General features: G+C 45.3%; 1 protein-coding gene across 1 annotated transcript in view; it reads right to left on the reverse strand.

Annotated features, from left to right (window-relative positions):
* Positions 1-12,391, reverse strand: part of PLEKHH1 (pleckstrin homology, MyTH4 and FERM domain containing H1) — an 83,852-nt gene extending 71,461 nt beyond the window's left edge. The window contains exon 1 of the mRNA XM_029911503.1: positions 12,225-12,391. Coding sequence (XP_029767363.1) covers positions 12,225-12,350 — 126 coding nt within the window. The 5' untranslated portion in view covers positions 12,351-12,391. The remainder of the gene's footprint in view (positions 1-12,224) is intronic.
* Between the last annotated feature and the right edge of the window lie 5,213 nt (positions 12,392-17,604).

Below are 17,604 nucleotides of genomic sequence, written 5' to 3' on the forward strand. Positions count from 1 at the left end.
CGATTGTACCTTTCATCCCAAAGAATTTAACTAACTGGTCCTTAACTGAAGGAAAGCTCCCAGCGAAGTCAATGGGTGTCTCTGCTTGACTAAAGAGTATGGAATTTAATCCTAAACATACAGGAATTCCTTCACCTTCATTGAAATGCAGCCATAGCTGGAGTGAAACAAACACACTACATAACCGTGTAAAGATAAAATATGAAGTCAACTGTATCCAGTTTAAACTGGAGAGAGCATTTAGTGGCAGAATGCAGTTACCCAAGCTAGAATTTGGTGTAGGGCCTATTTTTGTCAAATATATCGTAGGCTTTGTAAGTGGTCAGAACCTCTGTTGGACAATTCAACCAAGAAGTGGCACCCCAGCAACTAACATACATGCCAGGTGTCCCTACAGGCCCTACTTGTAGCACAAAGTATAGGGTATTTTCACTCTATTATTCCAAACCACTATAGAACGCCTATGGAGTTAATAGAAAACTATAAACTTGCTACAGACTTTGATAGTGAATTATATCTAGGGCCCTACCAAATTCATGGTCCATTTTGGTTAATTCCACAGTCATAGGATTTTAAAAATCGTAAATTTAATTATTTCAGCTATTTAAATCTGAAATTTCACAGTGGTATAATTGTAGGGGTCCTGATTCAAAAAGGAGTTGTGGGGAGGTTGCAAGGTTATTGTAGGGGGGGTTGCAGTACTGCTACCCTTACTTCTGTGCTGCTGCTGGGGTGGCAGGGCTTTCAGAGCTGGGCAGCTGGAGAGCGACGGGGCTGGCCAGGAACCCAGCTCTGAAGGCAGAACTGCCACCACCAGCAGCACAGAAGTAAGGAGGCATGGTATGGTATTGCCACCTTTACTTCTGCGCTGTTGCTGGCAGCAGTTCTGCTTTCAGACCTAGGCTCCCAGCCAACAGCCGCAGGTCTCCAGTCACCCAGCTCTGAAGGCAGCTCAGAAGTAAGGGCGGCAGTAGTGCCACCCCCCTGCAATTCCCTTTTGGGTGAGGACCCTTAATTTGAGAGACACCGGTCTCCCTGTGAAATCTGTATAGTATAGGGTAAAAGCACACAAAAGACCAGATTTCACTGGGGAGTGGGGGGGACAACACCAGATTTCACGGTCCATGACGTGTTTTTCATGGCTGTGAATTTGGTAGGGCCCCAATTATATCCCTGCTATAGAATTCTACAAGATAGTTAAAAAAAAAAAAAAAAGCACAGAAAAACCTCACTATCTATTAAATTCTATAACTTTTTTGAATATTTTCTTTAGATCCCTAACTAAAGGTCTGTAAAGATTCTGTTGGTTTCATCCCTTTTAAATTCTACAAGACTCTTCCATAATTTCAATGGCATTTAAAAAAACATCCCTATATTTCTCTTCATGTATCCCTATTTATAGCTCTCAAATGTTGGTAGGTAAGGAGCACAGCACATCCTAACAGCATGCTGTAGCATTGGTTCAGCACTGACTACCGGGTAATTTACTTTTCACTATTGATGCTACATTTCCTCCATTTTGCATTTCAATCAGCTAGGATAGTGAAACCAGAGGGTCAGATTCACATAATTATTAACAGAGGACTCAGTTTATTGTTCCCCTGGTGATAGGACAGGAGTAAGGCTTATCAGTGCATATCCCCACTGTAGAGGGGCCCTGTGCCAGGCACAGATCGGGCTTTGCCACCGCTGTGCTGTCTCTGCAGCAGCCCAAAATGTGTTGGGTGTAAAATGGGATGGGGCATAACCTAGACAAATCTATATCCCAGTGATTGTGTTCTTCGAAAACCCAGTCAGGGACACAACTTAGGACAGCCCTCAGGATTGCCCTCACCTCGGCCATACCCCCCACCATCCTGTCCCTGCCTCCTAACCAGTACTTAATTTTCAATGAAAGAGGTGCCAGGGCTCAAGCAATTTTTTTTTTTTACTTTCATAACTGACTCAACAAGCCCAGAGGAGCTGGGGCTCAGCCTTCGCAAGTCCTGGCACAAATTAAGCACTCTCGTAACCCTCTAAATAGAAGAGACATAAACTACCTCCACCCCTTCTGTGGCAGCACAGGGATGAATCTGCTCCACAGTATCCTAGAGAGATAAGGTGGGTGAGGTAATAACTTTTATTGGACCAACTTCTGTTGGTGAGAGAGACAAGCTTTCCAGCTACACAGAGCTCTCTCTCAGATCTGGGAAATGTACTCAGAGTATTCTAATCAATTTCATTTCCTGATTCCAATGCTCTAGTACAAAGGTGCTGGGTTTAGGTTTTCAGAGATGCTTCAGGGGAAGGTTTACATCTGTTCTCTCCTAAAATGAGTGGATTTTTTATTTCAAGGATGTATTTTTTTATATTCAGTTCTGTAACTCCCATCACTTCTAATAAAACCTTCATTTTGTGCTTGAATCAAGCTTGTCAAATAAAGTTCAGCTCTTATTTCCCTTCCTCGAGTGTCATCCCCAGGGCTTTAGCCTCTTCTATGGCAACATTCAGCACTGTCAAGGACTCCTTCCTTCAGAGCCTGTCTGGCTTTGATCCCTCTCAAGCTTTAGCTAGTCTTTCCCAGCTCCTCCCCTTTTTTCTCTCTCTCTCTCCAAAGTAATATTTGCACACAGACTGACAGGGCCGGCTCCAGCATTTCTGCCGCCCCAAGCAAAAAAAAAAAAAAAACCGCCCCGGCGCCCGCCCTGCTGACTGATCCTCCTACTGAAGAGAAACACAGAGCTGTAGGATAGGGTCCTGGAGAGCTTTTGTGTTCACAGGGCTGTGTTCGAGAGGTTGCTCCATTCCCATAACTTTTCCCTGGAGAGTTGAAAACCTGGAGGCCAGAGACAGCACCTAGGAAACACATGGACCTTTCCTTCCCTCTTGCTTTACTACAGCAATGGCATTGGTGGATGCTTTTGCAATATGGCCTACTACTTGACTCAAATGTTCCCTGTCCCCTTTTCCAAATATATTCTATGCAGCAGGGGTGAACTGTGAAAGATTAGATAAACTGAAACTCCCCAAAGCTTGGAGGCTTGTCCCAAACCCTTTGGTTTGCACAGGATGAGATTAAACCCAGACCCTTGGAATCCAGGGTCCAATTATTACAGGGAGCCTGGACAAAGTAATGAGTATGAAGCAGCAGATGGCAGCTCTGTGCACAGCTGTTTGCTGCTGGTCAGCTGCCTCACTTGGGAGAAAAATCAATAACTCAGGAGTAGAAGACAAAAATCCCTCTAGGAGAGGAGTGGTAGGAGCAAGAGACTGTTCTGAGGAGGCCCCAGTGTTTTGGAGTAGCCTTTTGGTAGTTCTGGGTACTACGATTTAATCTTAATCCACCCTGGGTCTGCAAAAAATGTTGGAAGCCTCACAAGAACATGTTCTCATATGAAGCTTCCAGTATTTCCTAATATCCTTACTGATGAAGGCATGAGGCAGAAGCAGGTGGTAGCAGATAGTTGTAGTTGAGCACACGTAACACTGACAGAGCCTGGTTGTCGGCAGACGGGATTAAACCTGGCATCTTTGGAGCTTAGTGCATGAGGGTATGTCTACACCCAGCCGCTAGTTCGGCGGCTGGCAATCGAAGTTCTGGGTTCCACTTATCGCGTCTTGTCTGGACGCGATAAGTCGAACCAGGAAGTGCTCGCCGTCGACTGCGGTACTCCAGCTAGACGAGAGGAGGACCGCGGAGTCGACGGGGGAGCCTGCCTGCCGCGTGTGGACCGAGGTAAGTTCGAACTAAGGTACTTCGAACTTCAGCTACGTTATTCACGTAGCTGAAGTTGCGTACCTTAGTTCGATTTGGGGGTTTAGTGTAGACCAAGCCTGAGACTCTACCGCATGAGCTAAAAGCCAACTGGCTGTTAGCTAAGGCCATAGAGCAAACTCATTTTATCTCTCGCTCTAAGTGGTTTCAGTGCCACTAGATGGGACAGAACACCAGACCCAAGAGGTGTGTGGGTTACACACAGAACTAAGAATAGGGATACCTGGTGTGACATTGTACTCCATATGCTTTATGGAAATACGCTTATGAATGTGATGTAACTAGAATATGCTTTATGCAAAAGGTCTCTTGTAAGGTATCATTACAAAGCTTATAATCTACTGTGTGTGTTCATCCTATTTGTATGCATATATCATTCTTGTATCTGAAGCTAGAAATGTGAAGTATAACTCTGAGGTCCTATTGTAATTATGCAAAGTGTGGGCCATTAATGGTGGTTTAGAATCTTGATGGCTCCCATTGACTAGGACAATTGGTTGTAGATGGTTTATTTACCTGCAAGCCTTCCTGCATATGTGTGGGCCAGCCCGTGGGTAATGAAGAATGAGGTCTCACAGGACATGTGACCATGGCACCTGATACTGGAATCCATCTTAAATCTGGTATTTTTCCATTTAGAAGGGTGTGGACCCAGAAAGACAAAAGATTCCCACCTTGTGCCAAAGCTATAAAAAGGGGAGTAGCAGGATGGGGGGGGCAGTCATGAGAAAACCCCTGCTTTCCACCTAAGATGTCTGCTGGAAATAACAAGGACTGTACTGGGGAAAGGATTGGGCCCAGATTAGGAAGGAGTCTAGTCTGTGAAAGAAACTTATTGGAATATCTCTGAGGCTTGCGTGTTTTTGCTAGGTGATTTACTTTCTTCTATCTGTTATTATTTGAAACCACTTAAATCCTACTTTTTATACTTAATAAAATCTCTTTTGTTTATTAATAAACCCAGAGTAAGTGATTAATAGCCAGGGGAGCAAACAGTTGTGCATATCTCTCTATCAGTGTTATAGAGGGCGGACAATTTATGAGTTTATCCTGTATAAGCTTTATATAGAGTAAAACGGATTTATTTGGGGTTTGGATCCCACCAGGAGCTGGGTGTCTGGGTGCTGGAGGCAGGTGACCTGCTAAGTTGTTTACAGTTAAGTCTGCAGCTTTGGAGGCGTGGACCAGACGTGGGTCTGTGTTGCAGCAGACTAGCGAGTCTGGCTCAACAAGGCAGGGTTCTAGAGTCCCAAGCTGGCAAGGAAAACGGGCTCAGAGGTAGTCTCAGCACAGCAGGTGACAGTCCCAAGGGGGTCTCTGTGACTAAACCTATCACACGTGGGCTCGATTTCTCTCTGAAATGATGTATGACAGGATAAAACGTAAAGGGCAATTAAAGTTAGTGGAAACTGCAGATAAGCCCAATTTTTCCAAGGGACTATAGGCATCTCACGCTGATCACCTAAAAATTAGTGCCATCTTCTTGAAAATGTTGTCCTAAACACTTCTGGGCCCAAGTGTCCCCATCTGTAAAATGAGAATGATGTTACTCCCTGCCTGACAGAGGCATTGTGAGCCCTACTTTAATTATTGCAGAGTATATTCAGATCTTCAGATGGAAGGTAGCAGAGAGGGGTATGTGTGCACGTATCCACATTTCAATGATCAAACAGCAAACAAACAAAATTACATACACTAAACTTAATGTTTGGTAGGGGTAGCATAAAATATCACACTAAATTCCCCTCCTTTTCAATGTTCTCAGCCAAGAGAACAAGGTTTTAATGGGCCATGGAGCCTGACTCCTCTCCAGTTTGTAAAGGTAATCCCTCTAGGTGAGAGTGGAATAGTTCAGCAGGGCAATGTTATGGAAGCTTGCCTGGCTACTGCCCATGCTGCCCCGGTTCTGATTCCAGGGCCCATCAGTCCTTGGTAATCTTGGCAGAGAAGTCAACATGGAGGCCATTTAGTGTCAATGGTAGTGGTGGGTCTTGTGATGTGAACATGAGTCCACTAAGACTGGAGATTCCCTAATACATTTGTCGTACAGTAGGCCACTGCACAGCCACCACCAAATGGTAATAGCTTCTGACAGCTACCAGTATAGGCTACATGCAAACTAGGGGCACTTTAAATTTGGAATAAAATCAATGCTGGACGACCACTGTGTTGGAGTCAGTGGAGGAAATTGCTTTATGCCCTCCCTGTTACCCGCAAGATGGGCATTTCTGTGACTTTTCCCCCCCTTGCCTGTATTGCTTAATTTTATGGAAACATCCCCCACCTTATGATTCAAATGAGCATGGAGCTGATAGCTCAAAATGCACACATGCTCTCTTGCTGGGTGTACCTTTGGGAATCTGTCATCCTGGACTTGGGTCTTTACCCGATGCTGTTGAATATCCTAGGTATATAACCATCTATTAATTCCTGCAGGCTTAACTCTTCCTGCTGTGATACCATTATCTCCCACAAGATAAACAGGACTGGACCAGATCAGGACTTGGAGAGACTTCCAAGAAACTTCCTGAAAAATCATGAGTTACTGGCTTCTCTTCCCTCTGAAGTGGTATTAAGCCAATACCCCAGCATCATACTAGCTGGCTTAGTACTGCTCTAACTGGTCACTTTTGAAGGATATAAAATTGAGGTCATGACCACTTGTCGTCCCTAAAGATTCCAGAGCACTTTCTGTAAGATTGAGGTGATCAGGCTAAATTTCAGATGAGTTAAATTCTGACGCCCTAACATCCCATGCAGCTTAAAGTGAACTGATAGTCTTCACTTCCTGTACTAACCTGTTGTGTAGCTTTGCTATGTACTGTAGAACAGCTGCTGTGTCTAACCCCTAAGAATCACTTCACCCATCTCTGGTTTCACCTAAGTCACAGGGGCTGCGGTGAGACTTAATATACCCCTCTACCCCTATATAACGCAACCCGATATAACACGAATTCGGATATAACACAGTGAAGCAGTGCTCCGGGGGGGGGGGGGGGGGAGGGCTGTGCACTCCGGTGGATCAAAGCAAGTTCGATATAACGCGATTTCACCTATAACGCGGTAAGATTTTTTGGCTCCCGAGGACAGCGTTATATCGAGGTAGAGGTGTACTCCTGTTTGTAAGGCTCTTTGACATTCCTAGGGGAATTAATAATACTTAGCATTCATATAGCTTCTTCCATTTTAAGATCTGAAAATACTTCATAATTATATGGATAGGGAAACTGAGTCACATTGACTAAGTGACTTGTCCCCAGACACACAGCAAATCAGTGGAATAACCAGGATTAAAAGTCCTCTCTTCCAACTCCATTCCTGTACTTCCACCATTAGCCCATGCTACCTCCTGCATATGCTACAGAAAGGCAAAGATTTGTCATTCAAATGTCTCAAAATGAAGCTGAGCCAAAGCCCCATGGCCATATTAAACACGAGAGTCTAAGAGGCTTTTCGAAGGATTGCTATAAGATGTATCCCTCTTTACAAACAAGTGAGAAGCCATCCAACTGGTCCCTCTAAAGGCTGCATAGGAACCTGCCTGCCAGGTACATGAACAGACCTTTGCTCATATGTTCAGTCAGGCATTCAAAATAAAACCAAGGCTTAAAGTTAATTTGTTGCTCAGCTTTTCTGTGTGTCTTTTTTCTGAGAGGCCCACAGCTCACTTGTAACCAGGTCATCATGCTGCCATGGCAACAGTCTGCCATGTCACTCACCAACAGATGATTATCCCCCTCTGTGTGTGAGAAACCCAGAGAGTGGAAATAAATGCCTGTTACCAAAGACGCACAATCCCTGATGATGTACACATGCTCCTAGAACCCAGCAATCTCTAGCATCCATGGTGGGCTGAAGGGAATGCAGAACTTTCTCATAAAGACATGGTATTTTAGTATCTTTGACATAGTTATTAAGGACCTGATTCTGCAAACACCTACACCTTAGAAACTTTACTCATAGTTAAGTTTCCATGGGATCAGGCTGTCAATACGTAACCTCACAAGTGCAACTCCACTTCCCCTCTCCAAAACTGCATGGAAAGGACACTGGTTTAAATTGTATTAGCTTTATAAACATTCCTTATGTTACAAACAGCACTGTAGATTACTCAGTCTGAAACCCTTTTTAACATGTATTTGCATCATCAAATGTAGAGTATTACCAGCCACAAGGGTTCAAAAATCATTAGTCAGGTCAGACCCCCCCAAAGTATCATTAGATTTGGTTTTTAAGCCAAACTCACTCTTTTTTTATTTGCCTTCTGGTTTCTGAGTCTTTACAGTACACATGGTTCACTTTTTCAAGCTTTTATCCACAGCTATGAGGGCTAAACATTTTTGAAAGCTGAGATTCTCTTGATTCTAACAGGCAGGGCTTCATTATTATTTGTATTACCATAGCACTTGGGAGCCCCTGTCATGGACCAGGAACGCACTGTGCTAGACTGTCCCTGGCCCAAAAAGAGTTTACAATCTAAAGTAAGAAATATCAAATATTACAAGACTTGTGATAAAATTGCTAAAATTGGCAACACTGCCTGTTGAGTATTTTCACTTCACTTCGGTTGGATAGCAATGCTAGACTGGTCAGTTTCACTCTGGTTCACTTTCCAGTTCTCTCAGTGCTATAATGTTTAGGTTGAAAATGCTCTAAAGGGATGGTTGCTTAACTTGTTTCCCTTGGAATAAAATATGGAAATATTTGTATTGTCTTAAATTATGCAACAGCGATTTCTTTTTGGCCATTTTTTTTTCCTTTTTAAAAATTACAGGTAAAGTTCCAAACTGGTGCCAGTACCTTAGGGCTAGATTCTTCACCAGTTAGTTTTGCCATTATTTTCAATGGGAGCAAGAGTGGCTTTATATGGCTGAACAAATTTACTAAAGAATCTATATATTTAAGTGTCACTGTTCCGATATCTCCGTAACCATTACATGGATACTCATCAACAACTTGGGGAAAGTCGGGACTTCCAGGAAGTAGGTCTGAGCTGAGTTGCAAGAGACTGTCCACTCAGGGAGATAAGGTATTTGGGAGGAAAAGCTATATGGGAGCTGAGAAAACACTGTTCTAGTCCCTCATCATAGAATCCTAGAGATGAGTGTCCTTGTCCTGACAGCACTAACGGTTGGATCACAAACAAATGCACACAATCCAAATATTTTTCCTCTATTCATCTATTAAACAGAAGAATGGAAATTGCCAAGGGGTGTCAGTCTGGGATGATGTGATGTGGACACCTATCCACTGAGCTGGAGTAAGCATTTGCCCTCTACATCCCTAGCAAACTCATTTCACATAGGCCAGTGGTTCCCAGATGGAGGCTTGTGGACTACTGGTCCTCCTTGTTTTCAACAGCTTATGCACAGTTCAGGGTCTTCATTGTAAAGAAGAGCCTGAAGGATTGTAATAGCAGCTGAAAAGAAGGAGTATGAGCCAGCCACCAGCAAGTGAGGAATGTCCCGGAGAGAAGGGATTGAGGCAGCCAGGCAGTACATTCAGGGGACCATGGGCAGGGCCGGCTCTGGCTTTTTTGCCGGGGGGGGCGGCCGGAGCCCCTGGGGGAGGGCGGCGAGCCCCGGCGGCGGCTCCGGTCTCCCCCCCGGCGGCCAGAGCGCCGGGGGCAGGGCCGCGAGCCCCGGCAGGGGCTCGGCTCTCCCGCCCCTCCCCCAGTGGCCAGAGCGCCGGGGGCAGGGCCGCGAGCCCCGGCAGGTGCTCGGCTCTCCCCCCCCCCGGCGGCCAGAGCGCCGGGGGCAGGGCGGCGAGAGGGCGGCGAGCCCCGGCTGCGGCTCGGCTCTCCCCCCGGCAGCCAGAGCGCCGCGCCGCCCCCCTCCAGGTGCCGCCCCAAGCACCAGCTTGGGTGCTTGGTGCCTGGAGCCGGCCCTGACCATGGGAAGGAAAGGTACCAGTTGGAAGAGAAACCTGTGTGGTAGAGGAAAAGGAGACATTCTCAGCAGAGGTAGGGATAGAAGTTGGGGGAAGGCAGCAGAGGTGGGGTAGGGGTTGGGGGAAGAGGAAATACCAGAACAGATAGAGGGAGGAAGAGCTGAAATTAAGAGCAAAAAAACAGATAGTAGGATTCTCTCGCCTCAAAAAGAACATTTATTATTACCTTCAGCTAAACAAACAGATGCTCTCCTAATATCCCCTTTCCATGTAAGCAATTGCCATAGTTGCTACAAGGCTGGTAAGAGACTGTGAATGAGGAGGGAGTGAGTCTGCAGACAGCCTTCCAGTTCAGAGAGATTGGGAACCCCTGACCCAGGCCACCTAACCACCATCAAATGGTGGAGAATCTGTATTCAGCACGGGACTGTGTACTGTAAAATTTCACTTGGACAAGCAAGTTCACATATGTCCTGAAAACTGACCCTTACTTTGTCCTTCTCTCCTCCTGATATACCTTAAGTATATGGGGCCTCGCTCTTTGACCTTTCATCAAACCACATCACAAGCCATACAGCTGGTTACAGAGTAACTTGATCACTGAACCAAACTGTTGAGATTAGGAAACAAAGGGCCTATTGCTTTGACTGAAGGGCGAGATTAGCCCCAGAGTCGCTTCCCTTTCAGTAAGGGGGCTCCCTGAAGTAGGTGACTCTCCCACTGCCCCTGGCCAGGATTTTGTCAAAAGTTCTATGGAGGGGAGAGTCAAACAGGCTTATGGGGGTGTTCATGCTTCAGAAGGAAATTTAATAAACAGCTTCATTAGTTTGATGTGCATTTAAGTCTAAGAATTTCCATGGAAAGAAATAAAACTAGGAAATGGCTATACACAGCCTAAGAAATGAGACTTAGATTTCCTTGGTGTCATAAAAGCTGGTCTGGCTGCCTTAATACCAGGCCTACACTCTGGCTCTATACAGTGCGTAAAGTCTGTTTAGCCGCACTGGCTTTAAAACTGGTTGGAAAGTGTTCCCAGTATAGACAGGCCTTGGAGGAGCTCAGCTCAGAAGCTGCCGTCCCAAAATGAAGTGAGCTGAGAGTTTCTCAGACCTGTATGAAGTGTGGCATGAACAGGACTGGAACACTCTATATCATGTTAGTGCAAATGTAATTAAAGTGAAAGTAAGATTGGAAAAAAAAAAATCACTACAGGGGCTGAGATAACTGTGCTTTCTGAAGGAATGTAAAAACCAAGGGATCCTAATGTAAAATGGAGCAAAAACTGATGTAGGTCACAACTATCATCAGGGACAGATTAAAAGCATTAGGATGTCTGCAGCTTGCAGTTACTTAGCTGTGACTGAAGGAAATTGCTACCACCATACAAATAACTGATTGGCTGAACCCTCTTAAATTGGATTATCATAAACCACATGTTGGATCCAGTGAGGGAATCAAAAGCAAACTATAAGCTGTATTAATACAGGCATGAGGCTAATAAACAGGGGTCCCAGAAAACTGCATGTGGCTGAAAGTACTATTCTTAATTTCTAAAGGTTAATCCTGTGCCTCATGCTTTGTGGGAACCTGTAGAAAGGCAGTTAATAGAGCTACGCTAGCAGAAAATAATTTCACATGAAGAGTTCAAGGAATCAGCTTTGACTTGCAGCCTTCTGTAGAACATAAATACACCTGCTGTTACCAGAGCACTTCAGTCTCACTTCCCAGACAGATGTTTTTTTCCCTCTTCAAAACACTGATTAATTTAAAAAAATACAGAGAAATCTGAGAAGTCTCAGAGAAAAAGAAATCCAGGCTGGGAGGGAGGGGGGCAGGGAGAACTCCTTTTCCCATCCTCCCCAACTTTTTGAGTGAATTTAGTGGACAAGAAAGTGAGGGACAGACAAAACAAAAGTAGTTTTTTAAGACAAAAAGGCACTGTGCAAGCTTCCCTGCACAATGTTGGTAGTGCGTCTCAGTCCTGAGTGGCTGGTCCCCTTGATAGTTTTGGCCTGTCCCTCTAAGCTCTTCTAATGGCACCCCAAAGCTCTTCTAATACCAACCCAATCTGGAACTGCAGCATCCTCTGCTATTGTTGGCCCAAGATCCAAATCAACTCTGCTATTGTGTCTGTGCCCTGCAGCAGTCAGAGTCCTTCCCTGGATAGAGACTGCCAATTGTGCCAGACTGTGTGGTGGTGTGGACAAACAAGAAGCTGGAATGAGCCTGTCAAACTTCTTTCATTTGTGACCTGAGACAAAATCTCAACAAAGGTCTCCGGAGGTGAAAAATTAAAATATTAAATTCAAGTGAGCCACCAAGGAGCCTTTGCATCAAATGAGTCTCATGGTATAGTATGTCAGATGCACAGGACCCAATTTCCATTTACACTAATGCCACTTTACACCACGCTAGGAGGCACATCACCATCAGGCTCTTTAACAATACAAAGTAACCATAGTGTAAATGGGAATTAGATCCAGATGTAGTACAACTGATGGATTGTTCTTGCTCATTGATTTCACCGCTTAGCCCAGTAATAGGAAGGTAGACACATTCTAGTACGTAGCTTTGGCCTCACCTTCTCAGCTAGTAACTCTCGGATCTTGCCAGCCTGAAGACGGAATTTGAAGAGCTGGGTTTCCAATGCGAGGCACCGTTTCTGCCAGTCCATGCAGCTGCTATTCTCCATTGCAAGCTCTGCCATGGCAAAGCTCTTTGTCTGCTTAGGCAGATCCTCCAAGATGCTCTAAAAAACACTGAAAAAAGAAAAATACAAACTTTGAAATGGTTATTCTGGCAGGGCTTTTTTCCTTTAGTTCCTGTCCGAGAGCGTGTAAGTGAGATGCCTTCTCCCAAAGCTTTTGGCTCTAGCCTACAATGTAGGCAGTTGAAGAGTGTAGGTTTCCTCCATGCTGTTGTGGTGTGTCCTCTTGAAGCCATCGTACCTTTAACACAAGAACTCCAACGCAGCCACTAGGACTAGTGGTCAACATTAACAAAAGATTTGTCTGATAAAAATAGTCAATGTTAAGGTTTTTAAACTAAGGGCCGGGGGAAAGCCAACAGGTGTGGAGGAGCACATGGGACAGAGACATTCCTTAGGGGATGATCTATTAATGGAGATTCTCTATATACTAGTAAGGAGGAGAGGATGGAAGATGATAAAATATGGGTAGGATCTGATGAGAAACAGTCAAATGAAAAAGAGTCCCATTCAATTACATCACATAATGGCAGACAGTGAAAAAGTACAATTTTTTTAAGTGCTTATACACAAATGCTAGAAGTCTAAAATCTAAGATGGGTGAACCTGAGTGCCTCATATTAAATGAGAATATTAATATAATAGGCATCACAGACACTTGGTGGAATGAGGATAATCAATGGGACATAGTAATACCAAGGTACAAAATATATTGGAACAGAATAGGTCATATTGGTGGGGAAGTGGCATTTTATGTGAAAGAAAGTATAGAGTCAAATGAAGTAAAAATCTTAAATGAACCACACTATACCATGGAATGTCTATGGATAGTAATTCCATGCTTGAATAATAAGAATATAACAGTAGGGATATATTACCGACTACCTGACCAGGATGGGGATAGTGGCTGTGAAATGCTCAGGGAAATTTGAGAGGCTATAAATTTTTTTTAAAAACCCTCAATAATAATGGGAGATTTTAACTATCCCCATATTGACTGGGTACATGTCACCTCAGGATAGGATGCAGAGATACAGTTTCTTGACACCTTAAATGACTGCTTCTTGGAGCAGCTAGTCCTGGAACCAACAAGAGGAGAGACAATTCTTGATTTACTCCTAAGTGGAGCACAGGATCTTGTCCAAGAGATTAATATAGCTGAACCACTTAATAATAGTGACCATAATACAATAAAATTTACCATCGGGGGGGGGGGGAAGGGAGAAGAGAAGCCCACCATGGTAGCATTTAGTTTCAGAAAGGGGAACTACACAAAATTGAGGAAATTAGTTGAAAAGAAATTAAAAGGTACAGTGCCAAAAGTGAAATCCCTGCAAGCTGCATGGAAACTTTTTAAAGACACCATAATAGAGGCTCAGTTTAAATGTATACTCCAAATTAAAACACACAGTAAGAAGACCAAAAAAAAAGTCATTGTGCCAAAACAAAGTAACAGAAGCAGTGAGAGGCAAAAAGGCATTCTTTAAAAAGTGAAATTTAAATCCTATTGAGGAAAATAGAAAGGAGCATAAACTTTTGCAAGCGAAGTATAAAAATGTAATTAGGAAGGCCAAAAGAGAATTTGAAGAACAGCTAGCCAAAGACTCAAAAAGTAACAGCAAAAAAAAAATTTGAAGTATATCAGAAGCAGGAAACCTGCTAAACAACCAGTGGGGCCACTGGATGATAGAGATGCTAAAGGACCACTCAAGGATGATAAGGCCATTACAGAGCGACTAAATGAATTCTTTACATCGGTCTTCATGGATGAAGAGGTGAGGGATATTTCCAAACCTGAGCCATTCTTTTTAGGTGACAAATCTGAGGAACTGTCCCAGATTGAAGTGTCATTAAAGGAGGTTTTGGAACAAATTGATAAATTAAACAGAAATAAGCCACCAGGATCAGATGGTATTCACCCAAGAGTTCTGAAGGAACTCAAATGTGAAATTGCAGAACCACTAACTGTGGTATGTAACCTATCATTTAAATCAGCTTCTGTACCAGATGACTGGAGGATAGCTAATGTGATGCCAATTTTAAAAAAAGGCTCCAGAGGCAATCCTGGCAATTACAGGCCAGTAAGCCTAACTTCAGTACTAGACAAATTGGTTGAAGCTATAGTAAAGAACAGAATTATCAGACACATGTATGAACACAGTTTGTTGGGGAAGAGTCAACATGGTTTTTGTAAAGGGAAGTCATGCCTCACTAATCTACTAGAATTCTTTGGGGCGGGGGGGCAACAAGCATGTGGACAAGGGTGATCCAGTGAATATAGTATACTTCAACTTCCAGAAAGCCTTTGACAAGGTCCCTCAGCAAAGACTCTTAAGCAAAGTAAGCAGTCATGGGATAAGAGGGAAGGTCCTCTCATGGAATCAGTAACTGGTTAAAAGACAGGAAACAAAGGGTAGGAATAAATGGTCAGTTTTCAGAATGGAGAGAGGTAAATAGTGGTATCTCCCAGAGGTCTGTACTGGGATCAGTACTATTAAACATATACATAAGTGATCTGGAAAAAAAGGGGTAAACAGTGAGGTGGCAAAGTTTGCAGATGATACACAAATACTCAAGACAGTTAAGTCCAAAGCAGACTGCGAAGAGTTACAAAGGGATCTCACAAAACTGGGTGACTGGGCAATAAAATGGCAGATGAAATTCAATGTTGATAATTGCAAAGCAATGCACATTGGACAACATAATCCCAGCTATACATATAAAGTGATGGGGTCTAAATTAGCTATTACCACTCTAAGGGTATGTCTACACTACGAGGGTAGTTCGATTTCACTTAAATCGAATATGTGGAATCGATATTACAAAGTCGAACGTGTGTGTCCACACTAAGGACAGTAATTCGACTGTGTGAGTCCACACTAACGGGGCAAGCGTCGACATTGGAAGCGGTGCACTGTGGGCAGCTATCCCACAGTTCCCGCAGTCCCCGCTGCCCATTGGAATTCTGGGTCGAGCCGCCAATGCCTTCTGGGGAAAAAAGTGTGTCGAGGGTGCTTTTGGGTAACTGTTGTCATCCGTCCGTCATTACCGCCCTCCCTCCCTCCCTGAAAGCGCCGGCGGGAAATCAGTTCGCGCACTTTTCTGATCAGTGACAGCGCGGACGCCACAGCACTGCGAGCATGGATCCCGCTGCGACCATCGCTGCAGTTGTGGCCGTTCTCAACGCCTCGCAGCTTATCATACACCTTTCCCTGAGGCAGATGCAGAGAAATCAGGAGAGGAGGCTACGGCACCGCCGTGAGGGCCTGAAGTCGGAGAGTAGCACAGAGCTGTCCGAAACCACGAGACCCAGCGCCCAGGACATCACGGTGGCAATGGGTCATGTTGATGCTGTGGAACGGCGATTCTGGGCCCGGGAAACAAGCACGGACTGGTGGGACTGCATAGTGCTGCAGGTCTGGGATGAATCCCAGTGGCTGCGAAACTTTCGCATGCGGAAGGGGACTTTCCTGGAACTTTGTGACTTGCTGTCCCCTGCCCTGAAGTGCAATGACACCCGGATGCGAGCAGCCCTGACTGTCCAGAAGCGAGTGGCCATAGCCCTCTGGAAGCTTGCAACGCCGGACAGCTACCGGTCAGTCGCGAACCACTTTGGTGTGGGCAAATCTACCGTGGGGGTTGTTGTGATGCAAGTAGCCAACGCAATCGTTGAGCTACTGCTCTCAAAGGTAGTGACCCTGGGAAATGTGGAGGTCATCATAGATGGCTTCGCCGCGATGGGATTCCCAAACTGTGGTGGGGCTATAGATGGGACTCACATCCCTATCCTGGGACCGGACCACCAGGCCAGCCAGTACATCAACCGAAAGGGCTACTTTTCAATGGTGCTGCAAGCACTGGTGGACCATAGGGGACGTTTTACCAACATCAACGTCGGATGGCCGGGCAAGGTTCATGACGCTCGCATGTTCAGGAACTCTGGTCTGTTTAGACGGCTGCAGGAAGGTATTTACTTCCCGGACCACAGAATAACTCTTGGGGATGTGGAGATGCCTATAGTCATCCTCGGGGACCCAGCCTACCCGCTAATGCCCTGGCTCATGAAGCCCTATACTGGCGCCCTGGACACTGAAAAAGAACTGTTCAACTACCGGCTGAGCAAGTGCAGAATGGTGGTGGAGTGTGCTTTTGGCCGTCTCAAGGGGAGATGGAGAAGCTTACTGACTCGCTGTGATCTCAGCGAAACCAATATCCCCATTGTTATTGCAGCTTGCTGTGTGCTCCACAATCTCTGTGAGAGCAAGGGGGAGACCTTTATGGCGGGGTGGGAGGTGGAGGCAAATAGCCTGGCTTCTGATTACGCCCAGCCAGACAGCCGGGCGATTAGAAGAGCCCAGCGGGACGCGCTGTGCATCCGGGAGGCTTTGAAAGCTAGGTTCCTCAGTGAGCAGGGTAACCTGTGACTATTAACTTTGTTTAAAGAGAAGCTGAACCTGCCCCCGTTTCTTTACCCAGTTTATGTTGACTATCCTCTCCAGCTACATACCCCCTTCACCCCCTTCCCAAAAAATAAAATCTGTTCTGTTTTGTTAATGAACACCGTTGTCTTTTTTACTGTTTTCGCGGGAATGTTTTAAACCGGGGACGCAGACTGTGGCGGGGGGCGGGTTTAGTGTTCTGATGCAAATTATGCTTCTAAACTCCCGGAATGACAGGCTCCGCACTGGTGGACTGGTTGTTTCAACGGAGCCTGCCAGCACTCCTGGGCGGGACTGCGTGTATGTGTCGGATATGTGACTTTCTGGCAGGGGGAGGAGGGTTACAGATCCCCTGCTGCGTGGCTCTGTGATCCAGGATAAGGACCGCTGCATAAGATCTGTAACTGCCCTCCCCCGCCACAAAGTCACAGAGCTACCCCCCCCCCAGAACATGAAAACCACCTCCCAGACTGACCAGGGCAACTAGTGACTGCACTGTGTATGTGTCCTGATGCTGGACCTGCCCCCGCCTCTGTACCCTGCTAAAGGTGACTGTCCTGTCCAATTACCAAGCCTCTTCCCCCCCCTTCAGACAGACTCTCCTCCAAAAGAAAATCATGGAAACAGTAATTAACAGAAACGAATATTTTATTATGAACCACACATGAAACGAGGGGTGGTGAAACTTGGACGGGGGCTTGTGTGAGGTGGGTAGGAAAGGACTTTTCAAATTTTGGGGAATGAGAGCCCAACAGTGCTAGAGCAGTCTGCACTGGTTGACTGAAAGTTTTAACGGCCCTTGCCGCCCCTCCTTC

The sequence above is a fragment of the Terrapene carolina genome, unplaced genomic scaffold, assembly GCF_002925995.2.
Source record: "Terrapene carolina triunguis isolate 2854851 unplaced genomic scaffold, T_m_triunguis-2.0 Scaffold96, whole genome shotgun sequence".
In the NCBI taxonomy this organism is placed as follows: Eukaryota; Metazoa; Chordata; order Testudines; family Emydidae; genus Terrapene; species Terrapene triunguis.